The sequence below is a fragment of the Betta splendens genome, chromosome 8, assembly GCF_900634795.4.
Source record: "Betta splendens chromosome 8, fBetSpl5.4, whole genome shotgun sequence".
NCBI lineage: Eukaryota > Metazoa > Chordata > Actinopteri > Anabantiformes > Osphronemidae > Betta > Betta splendens.
The window spans coordinates 11,183,684-11,206,198 of NC_040888.2; the positions used below are offsets into that span (position 1 = coordinate 11,183,684).

At 42.3% G+C, this 22,515-nt stretch overlaps 4 protein-coding genes across 7 annotated transcripts; 2 read left to right on the forward strand and 2 right to left on the reverse strand.

Moving 5' to 3' along the window:
• Window positions 1-1,281: 1,281 nt before the first annotated feature.
• On the reverse strand, window positions 1,282-4,385 carry pheta2 (PH domain containing endocytic trafficking adaptor 2). 2 transcript variants are annotated; one of them, XM_029159857.3, is made up of 4 exons: window positions 4,324-4,385; window positions 2,812-2,900; window positions 2,422-2,725; window positions 1,282-2,330 (listed from the first exon to the last, which is right to left on the reverse strand). In XM_029159857.3, the coding sequence occupies exons 2-4, from the start codon at window positions 2,890-2,892 to the stop codon at window positions 1,948-1,950; spliced, it is 768 nt and encodes a 255-aa protein (XP_029015690.1). In that variant the 5' UTR covers window positions 2,893-2,900; window positions 4,324-4,385; the 3' UTR covers window positions 1,282-1,947. The 2 variants fall into 2 exon arrangements, with proteins under 2 accessions (XP_029015690.1, XP_029015689.1); XM_029159856.3 differs by lacking the exon at window positions 4,324-4,385 and adding an exon at window positions 3,594-3,915.
• On the forward strand, window positions 4,374-7,123 carry cd2bp2 (CD2 (cytoplasmic tail) binding protein 2). 2 transcript variants are annotated; one of them, XM_029159854.3, is made up of 7 exons: window positions 4,374-4,532; window positions 4,841-4,922; window positions 5,187-5,316; window positions 5,584-5,741; window positions 5,818-6,385; window positions 6,466-6,551; window positions 6,863-7,123. In XM_029159854.3, exons 2-7 carry the CDS (start codon window positions 4,848-4,850, stop codon window positions 6,971-6,973), a joined length of 1,128 nt encoding a protein of 375 aa, XP_029015687.1. In that variant the 5' UTR covers window positions 4,374-4,532; window positions 4,841-4,847; the 3' UTR covers window positions 6,974-7,123. The 2 variants fall into 2 exon arrangements, with proteins under 2 accessions (XP_029015687.1, XP_040927811.1); XM_041071877.2 differs by having other exon boundaries at window positions 4,422-4,532; window positions 4,844-4,922.
• A 579-nt stretch (window positions 7,124-7,702) lies between these two features.
• Window positions 7,703-15,850, forward strand: prr14 (proline rich 14). Its single transcript, XM_029159333.2, has 11 exons — window positions 7,703-7,752; window positions 8,802-8,829; window positions 8,913-9,072; window positions 9,344-9,494; window positions 9,593-9,652; window positions 10,153-10,193; window positions 10,548-13,214; window positions 13,313-13,451; window positions 13,589-13,698; window positions 13,983-14,051; window positions 14,335-15,850. Exons 3-11 carry the CDS (start codon window positions 8,930-8,932, stop codon window positions 14,621-14,623), a joined length of 3,669 nt encoding a protein of 1,222 aa, XP_029015166.1. The 5' UTR covers window positions 7,703-7,752; window positions 8,802-8,829; window positions 8,913-8,929; the 3' UTR covers window positions 14,624-15,850.
• LOC114860624 (transmembrane protein 265-like) lies at window positions 15,509-22,408 on the reverse strand. 2 transcript variants are annotated; one of them, XM_029159336.3, is made up of 3 exons: window positions 22,031-22,408; window positions 16,459-16,670; window positions 15,509-16,243 (listed from the first exon to the last, which is right to left on the reverse strand). In XM_029159336.3, the coding sequence occupies exons 2-3, from the start codon at window positions 16,666-16,668 to the stop codon at window positions 16,091-16,093; spliced, it is 363 nt and encodes a 120-aa protein (XP_029015169.1). In that variant the 5' UTR covers window positions 16,669-16,670; window positions 22,031-22,408; the 3' UTR covers window positions 15,509-16,090. The 2 variants fall into 2 exon arrangements, with proteins under 2 accessions (XP_029015169.1, XP_029015168.1); XM_029159335.3 differs by lacking the exon at window positions 22,031-22,408 and adding an exon at window positions 17,260-17,738.
• Window positions 22,409-22,515: the final 107 nt, after the last annotated feature.

Genomic DNA, 22,515 nt, shown 5'->3' on the forward strand with positions numbered 1-22,515 from the left:
GCACGACAAAAATAGCTAAATAAACTTGAGGCTCTGCCAATGTGCCGGGCCCCGACACCAAAATTCTTTCCTCCTTTGTTTTGTGGGGTTTCATAGATAATCTTTCATTACCAACTTGTTTAGTCTCGTCTGCTGGGTGAATTTATTTTTGCTCTCTGATCGAGGCTGTTTTTCCACTTGTCTCCTCAGACTCTCAGTTTGATGCTGAATCTCAATGTTGATGATTGAAACTATTATAAACTGGACTTTTGCTGTTTTGAAATATGAGTCTTCACCATTACCTTATAAACAATCAGAAGATATATATGTGTATATGCACAGGTCTATATATTTATATCTCCATCCATCAAGGTGAGGATGTGAACTTTCACTCTTTGGTCCTTCAGTGAATGCATCACATCCCTTTTCCATCTGCTGCAGTTTCCACAGTAATAAACCACCGTGACATCACGGCGCGCTGTGTTTCCACGGTGTCGCCCTGCAGGAGTGTTTCCATGCAGATTTGTGTACATTGCATGAGGCGTCGCTGTAATGTGAAACGTCCCGGCACGCTCCTCCCAAGCCATCTATCACGTTTTTGATAGGCGGCATGTCTGTCCGTAGGTTGTGGAATGTGGAGAAGCTGCCGGGCCGACGCACATGCGGGAACACATGCGGGGAGACGTCAGGGTGTGTGATCACCTGCCAGCCTCAGGTTGCCTCCCAGTGTTAACCGACGCGTTTCCATCAATAATAGTTCATTACATTTAGTGCATTTGAGGTTTAAAGTCTATGAACCAGTATTTATATTGGACTGTGGACGCAGCTGAAGGAACAATCACATCAAGAAGCTAATTACACCAACACAGGATTTATGTCACTGATTTGTTGAATTCAATCAGTGGATTTATTGGAAACTGCATCATCGTCAGTGCTGCACTGAAGTAAATGAGAGGATAAGTGAATAAGAGGCTATAAATACTGAACCTGTTAGAGTTACTGCCTCTTTGTGGATGACTTGGTCTGTAAATCACTGCATGGATAGTGTCTAAGATTGCGCCATCTGACGCTGGAGCTTCGCTTCACACACTGTGCTGCAGCGCCCCCTGCTGGTTATCATCATCCGCTGTCAGTCAGTCAGTGGTAATAATGCTAATGATAATGTTTGTATAATAAATATTCAGCACTGTTAGTTTGACATAAAACAAAGCCGTTTATGTCGTGAATGAAACGCTAGCTTTTCACCCCATGAGAATGTGACCAGAGGAGATGCTTTATCACCACACAGGATCCAATGAGATCACATTTGTAAATATTTATTTAATACTGCGCATTTATGAATTACTGCATTTGTATCATATTCGTTTTTCAGCAGGACATAAGCAAATCCAGCAATTTCTCAAAATAAATATAATACATCAGTGGATAAAAGGATGAATGAATGAATGAATGAATGAATGAATGAATGAATGAATGAATGAATGAATGAATGAATGAATGAATGAATGAATGAATGAATGAATGAATGAATTTCAGTACTTACCACTTCTGATGCATTAATAGACATTTTGTGGAAGACATTTTGAGATGTTGTGGTGAAACACAGGTGTGAATTGAAGAATCAGCGGTGGCTCTGTTACATCAAGCTGCTTTGGTTTCACAGTGGCTCATTGTCACACGTGGTTTATAAAAGGTGGACTGTGACAGGTTCAGTATTATTAGAAAAACCAGAACAGCCACACGCCTGCCTCTGTCTCGGTGCCTTGGACACGGTGAGGCCATCATCAGGCAAAACGCTGATTACTGAGAATGAGAAACCTTGTAACCAGGTAAAAGGGGGCATTTAGCACATTTACAGAAGCCTGGGCGCGGCTGTAGGTACAGTACGACTCGAAACACTGCCGGTTCAGTTCCTGTTTGACACACACGAATCACTCCGTCTCACTTCCTCCATCTCAGGGCTTTGACTCAACCAAGGTCAATGAGGTCGTCATCCTCCTTCGCCTGCTGGCTCCTCAGCCAGTCCTCCCTCGCCTTCTTCACTTCCTGGCCGTAATAATCGTGAAGTTTGCTGAAGTCCTCGAGTGGATTGAAATCCACCAGCGGCCATTCCCCGTTCGGAGGCGCGGGTCCGTTGAGTGGCGTGACGTGAGCGTTTCTCCGGTGCCACAGTTTCGGGGACTTTCTCGCTGCCACTCGGCTGGGTGCCGATGACGCCTGTAAGACGCTGCTGGCGCTGAAGCTTCTCACCTCCCTGACCACCGCTGCAGGCTGCTGCACAGAAAGGAGGAAGCTGCTTGTAGGAGGTGTGAGGGCACTGACAGACGAGCTGCCACGCTGCTGTTTAGCTTCTGCAGACAGAAAACAACTAGTATTAATATATATTGTAGCAGGGCGCTATAGGCTGAATGCAGATTATTTATCTTCATGCTCATGACTCACCTTCGTACTGTCTGCCCAGGTCTCTCACCAGCAGGGACATGTAACAGTGGCTGGCTGAGAGCAGGGCCTTCACCCAGCGCTCCTGAGTCTGATGATCTGTCGCGGCAAACCTATAGGTTTTCAGTCCAGGAGCTTCAAAGACCAGAGAGAAGCCAAACTGTCCATCAGACTCTGAACGTCTCACTGCACACCCCTCCAGAACAATGACGCCCAGCAGGTTTCGGTCGGCCGGTCGCTCCTGGTAGAAAAGCAGGTTGGCTTTCAGGACGAACCACCGCCGCTGGTAGGTCCCATTTCGCTCTTTCTACACAATGAAATAAAGCACAAATAATGACTTCCCCATCGTATCGAAAGATACAGAAATTTCATATAGTTTGTTTTTTCTCCCACCCTTTTGAAGAGGTAGCCCTCCTTATCAACTGGAGAAGTGCACGACAGGTAATGAGTCAGAACCTTCTTATGGAGCTTCATCCCAACACCTGAAGAGGAAAACATACTTTACATCTGGATAGATATTATACTGCATGAAATGAACGCTAGAACCTGGTTAAATTATTCCTAAAACATATTAGGTAATCACTTACATCCACTGCACTTCACAGGGAAACATTATACATTATTGCACTCAGTATGCAATGGAAAAGAATAGTTATTTAGTAATACCCCTTCTCACTAAGTACAGGTTTAACAGCATTTTACTAATGTTGAATGTGTAATTTAATTTATTGTTGTTGTAATAGTTGTAGGTTGGTAAATGCTTTGAAATTATCCTGCCACTAAATATGTGTTTTGACAACAGTGTGAGATTAAACACAACCATTTTTTACAAATAAACTGTTTATTTCCTCATTAAGCCTGTTTCATAAACCCCACTATTATCATTAACATTACCAGCATGTTAGGACTTATATTATTGCTTTAATAGATATTATTCGCCTTAGATTTAAAAGCAGCCTATAAATATAGGATATACAATACAAATCCGTAAAAAAAATCTGAATGTAAAAAACACAACCACAGTAAACTTAAACCTCCAATAAACTCAATGATGCGAACTACAGTCAAATGCAATATACTGCTATAATAAATACGCTCTGATGACAGGTGCCTAATACTGAACTTAGAGACAGGACAGCGACAGTGTTTGGATAGATGTTAGTGGCAGGACTTACCTCAGACAATGCTGAATGCGTCACAGGGCGGCTGCACTCTCACAGTCATTACATTATTTAGACTAACAGATATTTCCCCCTGCTTCTCGTGCCTAAACACTCAGTTCTACTTTTCTCTCAGCTCAGTACCATGAGAACCAGACGATGCTTAAATACATACGTAGTTTCAGGTTACCACCACTAGTTCTCTCTTGGGTCTGAGAGGACAAGCGCTGAAATATAAATAACTCAACCCACTTCCTGGTAACACAATCCTGACACATTATATCTCTATGCTTGAGTCTACCTTGAGCTGATGGGTTGTGCTCAGCTAAACGAGCAATTGAAACCAACCCCCCTGGCTCGCAGGCTGAACTGCTACCTAGAAGTGAGATGCAGGATGCTTGAGTGTGACGTCTGATGCATTTGCCTCAGCTCTCTCACTTCTGCAATTTGTATTTGAGATGCCTTTAATTCTGCTCTCTTTTTGGTTTGGTTTGTGTGATCTGTGAGGCTCAAAATATTTTAAAATATGCTTATGTTTTGATTTGTTTTTAAACAAAAATAAACTTATTTTTTACATTAGGGTATTAAGCTAGCTAGGTATAAAAGCAAAATACTGCACATACTGTCAAGGACTTTCTTTTTTAATGTCAAAAATAGGACACCAGAAAATAAACGTTTTTATTATTATAACATTAATTTCCATCTAAACAAATAACATTTGCTTAGGCTATAGATGTCTACTTACAGCGTCAACGTACAATTTCTGACCTCTACTGGTCTACTCGCAGAAATCTAACTCCACAGCAGACGGTGGCGATAATGCATCGACTCTTTGTTTTATCATCCCGCAGCGTCATCAAACGACAGAAGAAGAAAAACCAACGAAGAAGAGAAGAGTACGCAGAACGTTGTCTGAATTAATTCCAGCAGGATTTCACCTTTTTAAAGCAAGTTGTAAGTTTAACAATCGTTTCTTTGTGGAAGTGATGATTTCTAAATGTTATTTCGACACTTATTATTTTATTATTTAACCTCTAGTGAGGTTGTAAACTGTGTTCAATGCTTCACCTGTGTCGCACGCGCTGGGATTGTTGTTAGCCAACTAGCTAACATTTTAGCTTAGCTATTTAAATTCTGCGCCAAACATTATGTTGTATGGCGTTGTACAAACACGCCATTTTATTATTGCGCTCTGCTGGGGAGTTTTAAAAGCTTGGGTTAACTTGCGTAAATATATAAAGGATTTATTGTCTTACCTTCAGTAGCACCATGTCGAAAAGGAAAGTTACATTTGAAGACGGGAACGGGGAGCTCGACCTGGAAGACGACCCCCCGAATAAAAAGGTACCGCTGTACATTGACGTAATAGTTAAGGTAACCTGTGACAGATACACATTTGATTTAAAATTAAATTAAAGAATTATTTTGTGTCTGTTTGACCCTATAAAGCATATAATTATAACGTTTTTACTGACTAAAGCTATGTAAAAGCGAATGGATTATGAGCAATGTGAGAGCTCAAAGCTCACAGCCTTATTTCTGTCACCTTATCTACATAGACTGAAGTGAAAACGTGTATCACTATTGTTCTTTGTGGTTTTAAAATAGAGTTGTGAGGTTGTCAGTGGTCCAGGCTCCAGGTTCAAGGGAAAACATTCCCTTGATAGTGATGAAGAAGACGAAGGGGAGGACAAAAGCAGCAGCAAATATGATATGTTGGCCAGCGATGATGTGGAAGGTATGTGTTCTTGAATATTCACAATGCAACTGTGATGAGATTTATGGCTCTGAATAAACATTGATTGTTCAGTTTTTAAAATATATTTATGGTGGGGTTTTTTTTACAACTGTAATCTAAGGTTTTTCTCCACACTCTTTTTTTTACCTTTTGAAGATATTAACAACAGCACAATATCCCATCAATGTTTCCTATAATTCGCAAAGTCTGGCAAATCAACTTTGATTAAACCTAAGTCCCTTAAAACCATGCTGAATGTGTTTTTAGGACAAGAGGTTGCAACAATCGACTATGATGAGGGTGTTTCTATCACACCTTTCAATCTGGATGAAGAGATGCAGGAAGGACACTTTGACTCTGAAGGAAATTATTTCATCAAAAAGGAACAACAGATTAGAGACAACTGGCTTGATAACATTGACTGGGTATTTGCATTTTTAATCTGCTTGATGCTGGAAAACTATTCAAACAATGCAAAATAACAGAATTTTTCTTTTTCAGGTAAAAATTAAAGAACAACCTTTCAAACAAAAGAAGAAGGGTCTTGGAGCTAAACGGGCCCGCAGAGCTGGTGATGAGGATGAGGCAGAGGAAGAAAAAAAGAGAGAAGAGCAGCAGGCGGACCAAGAAAACGAAGAGGAAGAGGAGGAGCCAGAGCCTCCTGAGGATCCTCTTGCATCCTTCACAAAGCAGCAGCTCATTGAAGCAGTAGTTGAACTGCTGCTACCTGGGGAGACGGTTGCCACAGCGCTTCGACGGCTAGGAGGCCTCGGAGGACAGAAAAAAGGAAAACTCAAAGGAGACAGTGAACCCACAGACAAAACAAAAAGGGATACAGAAAAGCTTGATCGTCTCACAGCACTCGCTGACAGACTGGTTGGAGCCGGGATTTTTGAAATCTATCATCATACTTATGAAAAACTGGCTTACATGATGAAGAACCCAACCGTGAGACAGAAACCTGTCGGTGGGGGTGATGAAGAAGAAGATGAACTTGACATGTTCGCAGACAAGTTCGATGAGACGCATGGTGCCAGATCAGAGGATAAAGATGAAGAGGAAAATACAGGTTACTGAGATTAAATTCTGTGCACTTGTCTTTAATATTATCTATAGTCTTAATCTGATACAGGTTTCGTCTTTCCACAGCAAGTGACGAAGTGATGTGGGAGTACAAATGGGCCAATGATGACAAATCAGAAATATACGGGCCCTTCACCAGTCAACAGATGCAGGTATTTTTTTTACACAAACTTCGACGTCATATAGTGTGACTTTATCCAGTATGCAAAATATATAGATGGCAGCCTGAACCATTTATAATTAAGAGGTAACAAAGGATGAAGTGCCATATTTTTGTGTCTATTAGGTATAAACAATTTGTGCAACAAGCTTTCCATTTGTACTTATACTGTCTTTTTCTCCTTTTTAAGCATTTACACCATTAAGCTTGTTGACGTCCCTCTTGGTTACTAGATTAATTTGTTGCATGTTAGTTTTAACCTTAGTTTATTCAAGTGGGTCTTATTCTTGTATTTCTTTCCAGGACTGGGTGGATGATGGCTATTTCAGCACTGGGGTTTACTGCAGGAGGGTGGACCAGGAGGGATCTCAGTTCTACAACTCCAAGAGACTAGACTTTGAGCTCTATACATGATTTCTGCTCATATGTAAAGTCATGATCAGTGTTGGTGTGTTTTACCTCTGTCTTTACATGTAGGGTTTGAATGGCAAATCTACCATTTTAACAGGGACTTTGTTTTCTGTAGGTTGTTTTTAAATAAATAAGTGGATTGGTTGCTATCAACCATGTTTTTGCTTTTCTAAGTGCCAAAACATATCTGATTCATTTCATGGAAAACAAGAATTCATACATGTGTGTACAGTACATTGATTTATTTACAGACATGTGTACTGCGCTCATTATCACTAATACATGTGTCTGTCTTTAACTTTTAGGATATAAAACTTCATAAAATATTAAGTCAAACCAAATGATGTGGAATCCTTTTAATCTTTTTTTTAACTCATCATACCTGGACATGGTTTTTGTAGTAAAAATGGTCAGACACCAGAGCAAACGGCATAGAAAGCTAAATTTTCCATTATTTTGACTTTTTTAATATTGAATTAGATATTTTTCACTGTTCAAGTGTTGTAATCGATGTTCGGGTATTTTCTGGATCAAGACCAAACCGAGTGTTCGTACACAGCGGGTCATCCGAGGACGTAGGAACAACCGCCACTCATTTTTCCTCGCCTTCCTATTGGCTGTCCTCCCCCGTCGTCGCCTAGTCGTCTGCTCTCATTGGTCACATTCCACGAGGCGGTACATGAGATTGCTCAGTCATTGGACGAGCAGACAGTTTTTTGGGTTTGTAAAACGGATACATCTGCGTATCGCTGTTAGGCGCCGTCCGGCAAGTCTTGTTTACGGTGAGGTTGGAGGACTATTTTACCGTCCAGCTAAACACTGTAGGTAAGATTCCGTGCAGCTAAGCAGATAATTTACGCTAGTGACGCGTTTAGCGTTAGTTACCCCGAGAGAAAGCGCTTGAATGGTAGGAAATGTGACAGCTGCCGGCTACGGCTACTCCCTGGTACACAAACGGGAACGTTAAGCTTAACATTATATGACATCGGCCTTAGCCAAAAAAGTAGTGTAGATGAGAGGTCAGTCTGTTTTCAGATGTAGCTAGAGATAACACACATCACGATATTTTCACAATGTCCGACCCACATTAACTTGACAAACGTAAACACGCGTTAGCTCATCTTTGAAAGTTTGTATACGAGCCCGTGCTCTCTCCAGCAAGTAGACCCCACTCGGTTCAAATCAAACCACTGCTTCAGTGTGATTGAGCACATAGACAACAGAGCCGCGTGTTTCGCTGATGAATTAGTCGCTAGAACCAAAGACTTAAAAATTTAGAAAGTTCCGGCTTTATTTTTGATGCATGTATCGGCTTAGCTTGTCCGCTTATTAGACGTCGCTAAGCAGATGTATGAACGAAAACCACGGTTTGGGACTGGGTATCAGCATTTAAATGATGATTTTATATATTACTCATATCACTACAGTAAATCAAATTTTAATTAAGATTTCATGACAGGCCAAGCTTTTATGTGAATAATAAATTATGCCTCTTTAGCACATCGGCTATTCATTTGCGTTGACATCTGCCCACTGCTAACCATGCACTGTTGTGTGTGTTGTTCAAGTTTCATCTTTATTTAGTTTAGCCTCTCATTTCATCTTGTATTTGTGTATGTGAAGTTATTTATTGGTTTTCATAATCATTTGGGTAATAAACAGAATCTACTTCTTACAATTGAATGATCCTTTGATCAAATATGCCCACACTCCCTTACTTTAGGTTTCTTTTGAAGAAAGCAAAGACGGTTTTATTTCGTAGTTTTGCTTCTAGGTGTCAGTTTTGTAATACACGCCATTAAACAAATGTTTTTACTGTCTTTGTTTGCAGGATATACCTCATCCCAGGGATCAGAAAAGTAAGTGACTAATCATTAGGATGTGTATTGAAGTGCCTTTCTACTGATATAAAAGCAAGCATGTTTTTTTTCTTGTGTCCCAGAGAAGGCAGAGAAAGGGATGTTGACTTGTCCCTCTGACTCGCTCCCTCACATAGTTTGTCCAATGGATGGAGATGCTATTCCCCCAATCCCTTTCTGTAGTGCACCTTCCCACAGTGATCCTCCACCACCTCTCCTCCCCCTTCCCTCCATCACTCCCAGGTATAGTTGTCATGGCACTGTTTGCTTTTGTTTGCTGGTGGTTTTATTTGTCCTCCATTGTTTAGCACAATTTCTCTTCATTCAGAACTTTCTGAGAGTAGTTATCAGATGTCAGTTGCATAGTAATTGTTCTTTCAAGCAGATGGAATAGAAATACGCATTTCCCTTCTATCACATTACATTGGTCATGGAGATATTTTTGGTGCTTTAAGTACTTTTTATGCCTGTTATTTTTATAACCATATTTATTTAAATTCTGAACCATCCACAGCCACACAAATGATGGGATACCTGAACAGAGAAGAAGTGGTTGCATCCAAGGGATCAGAGCACACACTGAGAATAACACAGACGGTGATTCAGTACAGGAGCCTTCTAAACAGAATCCAACCCCCACCCATCAAAGGGAGGGTGAAAGCATGGTAGGAGTTTGACTTTTTGACTTTGGTATACTTGTTATATTGTGGTAAAGTCATTAGTCACTGCTCACATAGTACCTGCGCACTTCTCTGATTTGTAGGTGTCACCGTCCAAGCAGCTGAGAGTTGAAAGCACAAAAGTGCATGTAAAGCAAAATGAGGTCAGTTGCTCTCTCACTTCAGCGTTTGTCTCTGTTAGTGTTTCAGGCCCACTTTTACAGATGCTGTCGTTGTCTAGCCTAGTAAGTCAACATTGACTTATGCAGTAAATGTGCTGTGAGCGTCAATCGAGTGATTTAATTCTCCTTCACGGTCTGCTGCACCCAACAACGTCAAAAAATTTATTTTTATTGTGACCCACTAAAGCTCAGAGACTGCAGTGAAGCTAAATTATCTAATATTCTCTCGTCAGACAAAATCATAGAGGGGATTGAACACAGTTGCTACAGTAGCCAAACAAAAAAGGAATAACAATTTCTCTAAATATATATGTTTTATTTATAATTTGGTGCATTCTCTGTTCTTCTGTCACACAGCAAAATTAGCCAATATATACTTTTTAAATGTTTCTAAATCAGTGGCACAGATGTTGTCAGTGTTTGAACAAACACTGTTTAATGTCTATAAACATCTGTATAAAATGTGATGCTTTATTTTACAGGATGGCTTCCGTTGTAGCTACACTGCAGAACACACAAACAAGTAAGTAGCAGGAAGTGTTTCAAAGTGTCTGTTTATGATCATTATTTAATAAAGATTCTCTCTAAGGCCCCTTTTCCAAGTATTCACTTTAGGAATGTGCTTAAAGCTTTTCTGTTAGTCTAGAAGGTTTGAAATGGGTTTTGTGGTTTTTTTTCTTAACAAGGTGTAAATAATAAGCTTCCCTTGTGTCTTTGAGCTGGCATATTTTAGATATGTGATGTGAATTACATATCTATATTCATTCATAATTAAGAATGTTTTTTTTTTAATACAATTTTTTTCTTTCCTGTCATTCGTGTTTGATGCTCTGATATCTGTTTCTAATGATGTTGATGATTATTATTGTTATTGTAGCCAAACGGATCAGGAAAGCCATGATGCTACAGAGGATGTAGTGGAGCACTGTGCCTTCAATGCCGCACAGCATCACACCGATATGATTAAATGCGACATGGATACAAGTCAGGGATTGGACATGCTGCTGGAAAATGCATCTGCCCAGAAGGGGTGGGTGATTGGCCCATTGTTTCAGTCTTTCAAGTCGAAGATGGCTAGTTTCACTGAGATTGTCATGAGTCCTTTTAAAGCCAGTAGTCCTCCACCATCAATGGAGCATCCACAGAACTTCAGCGAGTGTGAGCTACCCACTGATGGACCATCTGAAATGGGTGACTTGGAGCCAGGTGGAAGAAATGAGTCCAGTGAAATGGGGCCTGAAACAAAACAGCAGAGCCTCAGTGATATGGAAAATACACCGAAAACACAAACTGTTGACATTAAGTGTTTGAAAAAGTTGTCTTTTGGCGAGGAGTCAACACCGAGCTTAGAGAAGACAGACGAATGTGGAAAAATGTTTAAGGAAGCAAACTGTCATGATTCTGTGCCTTTGCAACACAGTCCCATTCTTTGCTTTCCTACTGAGACTCTTGCAGAATCTGTTGAACCTGTCATTGGCTCCTCTGTTCTGTTCCAGGCCTCTGTTGATTTCAGTACATCTCATAAGTCAAAGTTGGTATCCACTGTTGATAAGGACAAGCAGACTGCCCCACTCAAACCACTGTCTAGAAAACGCATGGGAAACAGTTCAGAATCCAAACCTCTTGCACCTGAATTCAAAAAGGAGAAGTCTGACCTAGAGGCCAATAACTGTAGTGGTATTAATAAAACTGTGCCATTATCCGCTACAGGCTGTGACACTCAGCCTGGCATGGAATGTCTCCAGACGGATGGTGATGAGGGAATGCAAGTGCAAAACTCCCACTTGGTTCGACAGAGCCTCCGCATTAGTGCAAACCGTCTTAATGGAAGGACGGTGAAGTGTGGTAAAGATCTTCAGGTGGTGGAATATTTAGCTTCTGGTTCTGGACGAGCAAAGAGAGGACTGAGACTGCCCCGCCATGCTACAGGGAATATATGTACAAATGATGCAATGACGCAAGAGTTGATGAATGTAGCTACAGGTATTGACCTAACGAGGGAGCCATCGAGAAGGGAAGCTGTGTCATCAAGGACTGTTCTAGAAACAGAAAACCCCCTGAAGCCTGCCACTAAACGAAGGGCTCACTCAACAAGGACAAGGAAAGACAGAGGTGGACAAGAAATGCTGCCCACAGTGATTGGAGCAGTGTTAAAGACAGAGACTCAAACGTCAGAGGCCCGTTTTGTGTGTTCACTGGATAAAAGCAGTGACGTGTCGGGAAACCTCCAAAATGTCTTCAGCAGCATCAACAGCAATCCCACTGTTTTAGGCAGAAGATTGAAGATAAGAGCAGATCTAGTTGAACCTGACCTAAGTATTGATGATGGTATGGATCTGGAAACCACTGTAGCAATCACTTCTGCGAAAGAGGGGGAGCAGCTTTCATCAGAGGCTTTCATCCGTCCCGACACAGAACGGCTGCAGAGCAAACGTAGGAATCCTGATAAAAAACCACTCAGACGGAGGTCCCCAGTCCAGACAAGTTCAGGCACAGAGTCTGATCTGGTTTTTACCTCCTCTGCAGAGCCATCGGAGCTCATGGCCATGGATTTGAACGTTTCTCTGCCTGTTCAGCGAGAGAAGAAGGTGAAAATGGGGTTGAACAGGCCACCCAAGAGAAAGAAAGGCCTCAAAGACTCTCTTCAATCTTCTGAATCTATTGGGGGTCAAGAGAAAAAGCACCGTATGGACAATGTGCCAACCAAAAAAAGGCAGGCCCGCGAAGATGGAAGTAAAACCTCAAGGAACCCTGTATATTTAGAAATGACATCCGCTCCCTCATACTCTCAACCTCCCTCCAGCTGCCCTGCACTGTTAAATAATGACATTAAAGTACATGAGACAGAGAAGAGACCGGCTTCTTTTCTACAGGAGGTAGTTCCCACCGAGACTGGTGCCTCCAAGCTAAACTCGACTCCGAGGAATGTTAACGTTAGGCCGAGGAGAGCGGACAGGCAACGGGGCAAAGCCGCAGTGTTGCACAGCAGGACACGTAAAGCCGCAGAGACGCCCACCTCCGTCACCATGGAGGATGCAGATCTGCCCAGAAGCCCACCAGAGGGCGGCGCGGCCAGGCGTCTGTTACGCAGCTACTCCTGCCCAGAGATCCCCTCCTTCCGCTCCCACGAGACGCCGCCGCACCCCTGCAGGACCCCCACGTCGCACCATCGCCTGTCTCCACTCACTCCCCACGTGCCTCACCCACGCAAGTCTGCGCCGCGAGCTCGTCGCCACACTGTGTGCAGCATTGAGGTGGAGCGAGAGATCGCCCCCCTGTGTCTGCGTAAGGAGGTGTACCCGTCCAGGAGGTCTGCCCCGTACGACTTCGTCCCCCAGCACCTGTCCCCCACCGTTGTGCTTTCCTACAACACTACCCTGTCGGCGCTCGCCTCGTGTTTCCTGTCAAGCTCCCTGGCTTTTCTTTCCAAGAAGGTGGACGGCAGATGTTCTGCTGCAAGCCCCAGCACTTTCTCCTCGTCCAGATCCCCAGGATTTTTTCATAATGCTGGCTCCCCTCATGCCACCGTGGACCCCAGTAGCAGGTAACATTCTATTTTATTATTTTTACTATTTAAAGATGTCAAAGGTAATTCATGACATTGGACGTTTAAACCAGTCAAACCCGGTTTCTTTTCCACAGCACCACTTCTTTGGAGTGTGAGCCTCAGTCAAGACACAAATGCGAGGTGGAGTATGCTGAAGACACAAGTTGCTCCAGTCAGGAGTATGAGGATGTTGGCTTGAGAGAGGAAAAGGCTCTCTCTGATTCTGAAATTAAGGTATTTGTTTCGATTGTTTGTATCATGAATCCCTCTTGTTTTTTTACATATGTTTATTCTGACATGGCAGCATGAATGAAGGATTTGTATTATTAATACTTTCACAATTTTTTTTATTTAAATTTTTACCATAACAGGTGGTGCAAAAGCATGAGGAAAAAGGGAAGGTGTCATCTATCAGAATTCGGAAAACTTTACCCAAACCCCAGAATAACCTGACTCCCATGGGCCTGCCTAAACCCGTCAGGTGTGTAGTTACTGTTCATTCTGCCTCCACGCAGGTGACAATATTTCATTAAACAGCATCATGGCCATTACATTGTTGTGTTCTATATTCTGAAATACTGAGGCATAATTAGGAGCTTTCCATGTTCATCTGTAGTTCATTATACAAAACAAATGTCTTTATTTTCTTTACACTGTTCAAATCCTCACAATCCAATTCAGATTACAATCAACAATCAACCTCTTTAAAGCTTCTGCTTAATTGCAGCATTTTTATAATGCAGCATTATTTCTGGTTCACCACAGATTGAAAAAGAAGGACTTTAGTCTGGAGGAAATCTACACAAATAAAAATTTCAGCAAACCCCCTGAAAGGTAAGATAATGTAATGAAAGCTGTAAGTTAGACACATGCATCAAGCTTTTTATTATTTAGTGATACTACATATGTCTGCTATACAGTATCATCATTGTTTTTACAGTTAATATGCATGCAGTACAGGTTAATGTGTGTACCGACTACTAACGATAGTAGTAGATATAAGGGGGTGTTTTCCCAAACAGACAAACTTCGAAATGTTTTGCTGCTGATTAGTGAAAGGTTTTAGGAACTCGGAGAGAATAACGCTGAACTATGTCTGAACTGACTGGTCTTTCAGCCGGCTAGAGACCATATTTGAAGTGCCGCTCAGTCGCCGGAACGGATCAGAGTCCATGTTTGGCCAAAGACGTGTCAAGCGGTTCCTGGAGTTCCTGGAGGCTGGCGAGGTCAGAAAGTCCAAGAAGCCTCTTGTTGGTGTGGGAAAGCCAGCTGGTTCGTCCTCCAGGACGAGAAGGGGCGGCTTCTCTAAAGACGAACCGCCCCTTAGTGCACAGGACGTGGACTCGCTGCTTTGTGCCAAGCTGCATGAGCTGAATCTGTGGTTGATAACAGATCAGGGCAGTTGACAGATCAGCATACATTAGCATTAAATACTGCAACGCTGTTTATACAACTGTATGAAAATCGACATTCAGCTTTGTTCGTGTCAGCACAGACTGTATAAAACTGAAGACTTAGCTTTATAGCATTTGTAAGCTGAAGACAACGAAGCACCATGAACATGTTTTATCAGAGAAGTCGCCTATGAACACAGATATTAAATGCTTTAAACAGCACAGGAAGTGGCTTTAATATTACAGCATTCAAACCTCTGCCATCCGTCCGTTTTTCTCTTCAATGGTTCTCCTGAAACACAAGTTAACGTCCTTAAATTGAATACATGGACCATATTAGTGTCTTATGCGTTAGATTTGTTACAGATCTGCAGCCAAGACAGTTTTTATACAATTACTGTTTATATTCAAAATCCATTGTCCTTCTCTTCTGTTTTGATAGAAGTGGTGAATCAGACATAAATACTGGTGCAGCATCAGATTCTGAAGGCAGCTATTTCTCATTAACTGCTGATTCATACTTATGCCAATATGCCAATATGAGATTTGTGTTTTGACCAGTCTCACAGCCAAGTATCAGTCTAGGGTTTTACCGTCCAGTGTGTCATCACAAATCATTCTCTGCAGCTCAGGAAAGCTTTATCATTGAAGGCTTTTGAAACACTGAAACATGATGGCGCTCCATTTCTATTTAAGTGTTCAGAATTTACTACTACTTACAATCAGTGTAGTTCAGTACAAATTGTTTTGTGTTGATTATATTTGTCTTTACAAATGCAACTTTTTAATAAACTTTGTTTTTTTTTTACTTTAAATTGTAATGAGGTTGCCTTAACTGTGCGATTTTAGTCTGTCACATGAGTTCATGTCAAAATGCATCAAACGAATCACAGCACAAAGGTTTAGTCATTTTATTATGAAAGTGTGTATACATTTGTATAAAAGTACATATTGATAGATTTGACGTTAATAAAGCCAATGTGGTAACAAAGGAGCGATGCCCACACACTGCTGGCACACGAGCAGGTAGTCGTTATTATTCAGGTGAAGCACAGACCCTGCTATATATTAGCGCATATATATGTATATTTGATTATATTGATGCATTAGTCTGAAGGACTGGGTCTCTATGGCCAAGTGACAATTCTGTCTGTAGTTACAAACCATACGTAGGTAATGCTGGTTATTTAGATTGGAATTGTCTGTATGTTGTTAAATAAACTGCATAAAAACATAAAAGCTGTAAGATTTAATACCGTTGGCGTATAGTGAGTGCTCTTGTAATAAAATATAAAAGCAAGGAAAAGGTGGGGAAGAGTAAAGTGGGACAGCAGCACAAGGAAAATGACACCAGTCCTCCCAGGTTTACGTAACTTGTCATTTGCTCATGGTCTTTAGTGTCCGCGGCAGCTTTGCACAGTTCGTCTTCATAAGCGTTCAAAGTCAGAACGGCCCCTCGGCTGGTTTCTGTGCTGTGCTTCACTCTATCAGAGTCAGGACGTATGAGCCCAGTGCGAGTAGTGCAAAGATTACGAGCACTATTACGATCCACAACACAATGGAAATGATGCTGTATTTCTTTGCAAGTTGTGAGTACTTTGCTGCTTCCTTTGGGTCGTTTGTGTGTTCAGCCTGTTGAGAGTAAGACACAATGTGTTGAAATACAGAAAACAGCTTCAATCATTCTTGGCTCCTAAGGGTCTGCTTACAGAGCTTACAGTTGATTTAGTTGTTTGCATCTGAAATATTTCCTATGTGAATATAATGTCCATTATATGTCAATAATGCTGTTGTTATTTGAATGCCTGGAGTAGATTTGCATTGAAAATACCCAAATATTGTGATACCTTGACTGAATTTATCAAGGCCTTGATTCCGAGGCAGGAGTTCCCACAGATGATGCTGCAGATGGCCAGTCCTCTGTGGTGCTTGTAGTGCCTGGCGGCCACGGCGTCTCGTCTGGAGCAGGTGCCGTTCTGCACATCAGCAGAGCCCGGTGTGGTGCTCAGCGGGGTCCTCTCATCCATTGACACACTCACATGATCTGAGTTAGCCATGCCTGCAAAACAGGCCGTTATTAATGACGCTCATTGTGAATGAGCACGAGTGGCCTTGTGCTATTAACACTTCCTGGTTTCAGTCTGAAGACAGTGGCTGGGTCAACATTACTGGGTGTGACTAATGTAATGTCTTCCTATTGTTAAATCATAAAAACAGTGGAATAACCCAGCAAGCAATGAGGCTCCACTGAAGAAATGTAATGATGACGCGTACAAGACCAAACATGTCTTGTGTTTTATGTTTTCACCTCAAAACATGATGTCTTATGAAACAACAGGCACATAGAGAAACTTGAAAAACTTGAAAGATTACCGTGTTAAAAAAACAAATGCCTGACGTAGCTGAGAGAAACACAAAGTGTAATTTATCTTATCTCTGACCCGATCGACGCGGCTCAGCAGCGGAGCGTGAGTGAAAAACACTGATTTGTATTCAGTTCACCATGTTACAAAAGTAAAGAACGAAGTGATTCTGGTTTGTGCCCTCGGGTGTGGGTGATTAAGTTCAAAGGAATGCAAAACCATAGCGTGTTCAAAAAGACAAGTTGATTTAACATTTACTGTATGTGAAAGGTTCAAATCTCCGACCTGATCTGGTCTGGATGTCCTCCTCAGCCAGAACTCGCTGCTCCAGTGATCCCTCAGCTGGGTTTTGTTCTGTCCAGCGCTGCTCAGGCTTCTGTTTCTCTTACTGGTGAGCTGACAAACAGGCGTATTGTTTTCTTCTTCTCCTGAACGGGATCCCAGTTTTTCTTTAACATTTAAATCTCCGAGCTAGTTTCATCGCAGACGGCCCTGCTATCGAACGACACCAGCTCCGCAGCCTCTGGGAAACTCCAGAGTTAGTTGAATGACGCCGGCTGAAACCTCGACATGAAACATTGACGCCCATTAACCACGCAGCCTCCGTCTTCCCTCCCACACTCTTGCTACACTTTTCTTTCACTTGGTTCCTTCATGCGTTCACTTCAACTTCCCCTCGGCACCATTATTGACGCGGTCGTACAGTGTTGTGACCTTCCGTTCTCGTCAGCCTCGTATCACATTCCTGAGGACTTTGAGGTGTGTCCACACTTGTCCTGCCTTTAGTGTGAACCAGCCACAGATGCCACGGTATTCACCTTCCCCTGGAAGTGAGCGGATCTCGTGTGTGTTTGCCTGCCTACACTTGTTAATGATTGTTTTGCTCATAAAAGTCATAAAAACACTCCTGAGGATGACATCACCTTAAATTATATAATCCTCTAATAGTCTGTGAAGATTCCCAGTCATCCCAGTGCAGCTGTCTGGGAGTTGATATGGCTTAATTCAGACTCAGACACAGGATTTCAATCCCCACGTGACTCATCTGTTTATAAGAAAGCCTCCTGTACCCAATGACCCACATTTAGCTCCTCTTGACTCTGACTGGCAGCCTGACTGCATGGCCCAGAGATGACAGGGCACATGGCTTGGTTTCAAATTAACGAAAGCTCTGAGGTGGCGTGGCCACTGAAGAACCTGTCGATGCAGTGACAGAAGCAAACAACTGGGGTTAATAGATAAACGTTAAGTAATATGTACGGCCATAAACAATCAGGTCACAGCCACACCCCTGATTGTTTGATCAGCAACACTAGGTTTGTTGGATTGATGCTGCACACCTGCCGCAGTCGCATTCAGCTTATTTCAGCACATATCTCGTGTAAAGGTGCTTTACATTTTAATGCAAATACGTTTGCCTTGATTTGTTTTTGAGCGACTCTCAACGAATGAACCTGCCTCACACACACAGTTAGGTTGAAATAAAAGTGGAGACTATGTCCATCCTTTGACCCTGGAACACCTTAAGTGAAATGTCATTTATTTAATGTTGGTGATATTTTGTTTTTGGTAAATGTTGAGTGGTAATGGTCACATTCATTTACTGACAATTTCCAGTATTTAAATCTAGTTGAATATTTTTAAACACGGTAACATACTGTATTTATCAGCCTAAGCGTGATCTAGTGGTCTGTGATTTACTGTTTCCCACCTATCAATTATTAATTTGTTGCCAAAAACAACCTATTCTATGATTAGTTTGACGTTTTTCTCTTTTATATAGACTTTTTGGGGTTAATACTATTTTAAAAATCTGCTGACTCTGCTAAATACAAAATTCAATCTGTCGAAGACCCGCCTTCCAATCTCAGGTGACCAATGAGAAGTCTCCAAACTCTGACGAGGGGAAAAAAACACGGAAATGCCGTTAAGAAAAACAACAGGAGGACGACACGTCGTCTGTGTGCAGAAACGTCCTCTAGTCAAGCAAAGTGTGTTGTTGCTGAATACATTCCATTGGATTCCGCACCGCAGCGCTGTCCGGCGCCTCGTGCTTATCTCTCCTAACAGAATGGAGAGAGACACGGGTGTAGTTGTGGCCACAGAGAGGTACGGCAGCGCAGAGTCCTGGACGTACGTAGCGAGGGATGGAGCGATGCAACGGAGGAGAGGTGGCAGTGAAGGCTCATCAAGAAGCAACTCGATCGTTGCCGTTTTCAAAGTAACATTGGATGCATCTACGTGTAACCAGGCTGGACCGATTGTTCACACGTTGCCCCTAATCTAATAATTTTGTTATGACTTAAAAAATCGGCGAAAATAAGTAAAAGTGTTGATAGAATGTGCTGCTAAGCATGATGTACATGTTTGTGTACAGAAGGACTCAGTACTGTTGAAAATGTTAACATTTTAGCAAAAATCAGTATATGAATATGAGTTTATATCTAACTCTGGGAGCAGTTTTAAAACTGCACATTGCCAGTGAAATAAATTAACAGTTAAATAAATACAATATACTGTGTCAAACTCTGCATCGTGGCACAAAGGTGTATTGTGACCGGTTCTTCACAAGCATCCAAGGTGTGGAACAATCTGGCTTTAGCCACTAGTTATATTATGTGGTACACCAAAGAAGAGCATCATGCAGTTCCTTGAGTTCGGTATGGAAGTGCGAGGACACTCTTGGACCAGCATCACACTCAAAAAGACAATGCAGAGCTGTCAGAACGACGATTCAAAACAAGGGAAGAAATGTTTAGAGGTGGCCCATGTAACTGTTACAAAGCCTTTGCTAGGGCATTGCTAGTTAGTTAGTTATTTAGTTAGACAGACAGACAGACAGTTAGATAGATAGACAGACCTTTATTAGTCCCACAGCGGGGAAATTTCCATCAGCCGCCAGTCCCAGTGGAAGCAAGTTGCAGTACAAAATAATACAGAGCCAAAAACACACGCACATACTGTACAGTGGCACACAGTACAAGTGGAAACCTTGTTGGAATTTTTTCTTGGGTTCATCAGGACAGATAGATAATGTCGGAGAGCAGATAGTGAGGCTGTAAGGTGTATGTGTGTGTGTGTGTGTGATCTACATCAGTGTAGTGAAGTGGTGTTAATAGAAGTATGACCAAGGCCGACCAAGATGTTTACATGCCAGTCCAACAGTTGTCCTTGAAGGGAGCCACAACAAGGGAAGAGGATAGATAGAGGCACAGCTGGTGAGCTAGATTGGACCCGGGAAGGGAGGGTTGAGGGAGAAGGAACAGAATAATACACAGCCAATTCTAATACATTTTGACAATCCACGACTAATATGTCTGATCAATACTCCAATGGGTCAGAACTCAGGGCTTCTTCGCCTCTTGTGGGACCATGGGTCACCCGTGACATCTCCTCAAGCCTGTCAGACAAGGCTGTCACCTATTCACCAAGTGTTCAGTCTGTCTGCAGATGTTATCCGTCTGTCTTTTGTCTTCCTCCGAACGGGTTGAGATCTTATTAGTCAGTCCTGCAATCCGGGCATCTGAACGAGCTGAGATGTTACTGATCAGTCCTTCAATCCGGGCCATCCTCGGCGTTTCTAGCTCCACAGCCGGTGGACACACCAATGAGCCGGCCACAGATTTTCCAATCTACCGATAAAGCAGGGCACCACCAAAGCCAATCGTGAGTAGCCCTGTTATCAAAGTCAGAGGACAGAAGACAGAGGCTCCAGAAACATGGGGCAGCAGGAATCCCACGCGTCCCGCACAGAGCCGGAGGCAAAAGCCCCCAAGGGGCAGAGGGGTTCTCCCGGAGATTCTTTTCTTTGTGAGAACATTTTGGCCAATGCGCTGAGTGACCAGTTAGTTCTAATGCAAAATGCTTTAAATGTTTTATGATTTGTTAACCACAACAACCAAATATTGCAAAGATGAAAAGCAGACACAGTAGGAATGCAAGTAGTGCAAAGAATACGAGCATGATTACGATCCACAACACAATGGAGATGATGCTGTATTTCTTTGCAAGTTGTGAGTACTTTGCTGCTTCCTTTGGGTCGTTTGTGTGTTCAGCCTGTTGAGAGTAAGACACAATGTGTTGAAATACAGAAAACAGGGTCAATGATTCTTGGCCCCTGAGGATCTGCTTACAGAGCTTACAGTTGATTTGGTTGTTTGCATCTGAAATATTTCTGCATTTGGAGTCAGAACATTCCCTATTATGAATACAATGTCCATTATATGTCAATAATGCTGTTATTCTTCAAATGCCTGTAGTAGACTTGCATTGAAAATACTCAGATATTGTGATACCTTGACTGAATTTATCAAGGCCTTGGTTCCGAGGCAGGAGTTCCCACAGATGATGCTGCAGATGGCCAGTCTTCTGTGGTACTTGCAGTGCCTGGTGGCCACGGCCTCTTCTGTGGGGCAGGTGCCGTTCTGCACATCAGCAGAGCCCGGTGTGGTGCTCAGCGGGGTCCTCTCATCCATTGATACACTCAGATGATCTGAGTTAGCCATGCCTGCAAAACAGGCCGTTATTAATGACGCTCATTGTGAATGAGCACGAGTGGCCTTGTGCTATTAACACTTCCTGGTTTCAGTCTGAAGACAGTGACTGGGTCAACATTACTGGGTGTGACTAATGTAATGTCTTCCTATTGTTAAATCATAAAAACAGTAGAATAACCCAGCAAGCAATGAGGCTCCACTGAAAAAATGTAATGATGACGCGTACAAGACCAAACATTTCCTGTGTTTTGTTTTCACCTCGAAATATGATGTCTTATGAAACAACAGGCACATAGAAAAAACTTGAAAAACTGTGTTAAAAATATTACTATGTTAAAAAAACTATTGTCGGACGTGGCTGAGAGAAACACAAAGTGTATTTTATCTAATCTCTGACCCGTTCGTTGCGGCTCAGCAACTGAAAAAGTGAAAGTGAAGGTGATTCTGGTTTGTGCCCTCGGGTGTGGGTGATTATGTTTAAAGGAATGCAAAACCATAGCGTGTTCAAAAAGACAAGTTGATTTAACATTTACTGTATGTGAAAGGTTCAAATCTCCGACCTGATCTGGTCTGGATCACCTCCTCAGCCAGAACTCGCTGCTCCAGTGATCCCTCAGCTGGGTTTTGTTTTGTCCAGTGCTGCTCAGACTGTTTCTCCTACTGGTGAGCTGGGTTTTCTAAGCTGACGGTAAGCGTAACGCGTCACTTCCGGTTACTGAGGTTCGCTGCCGCTGTGTGTGTACAGCGCTACTTTCCGCTCTTTTCTAAATATTATGGTCTTATATCTGGTAGCGACAGCTAAGAGTTGCAAAAAAAGCTTGTAACACTCAAGCATCCCTTTCTTTCATTAAACGTCCTGCTAATTTTCACTGTTATCTAAGTGTTTTCTGCGCTAGCGTAGCTCCTAGCTTACTTTCCTGGATGTAGGATGTCCTAACAGCTCCTTAAAAAGCCTACAGCTTATTCAAAATGCTGCAGCCAGAGTTCTGACAGGAATTAGAAAGAGAGATCACATTTCTCCTACATTAGCTTCTCTGCACTGGCT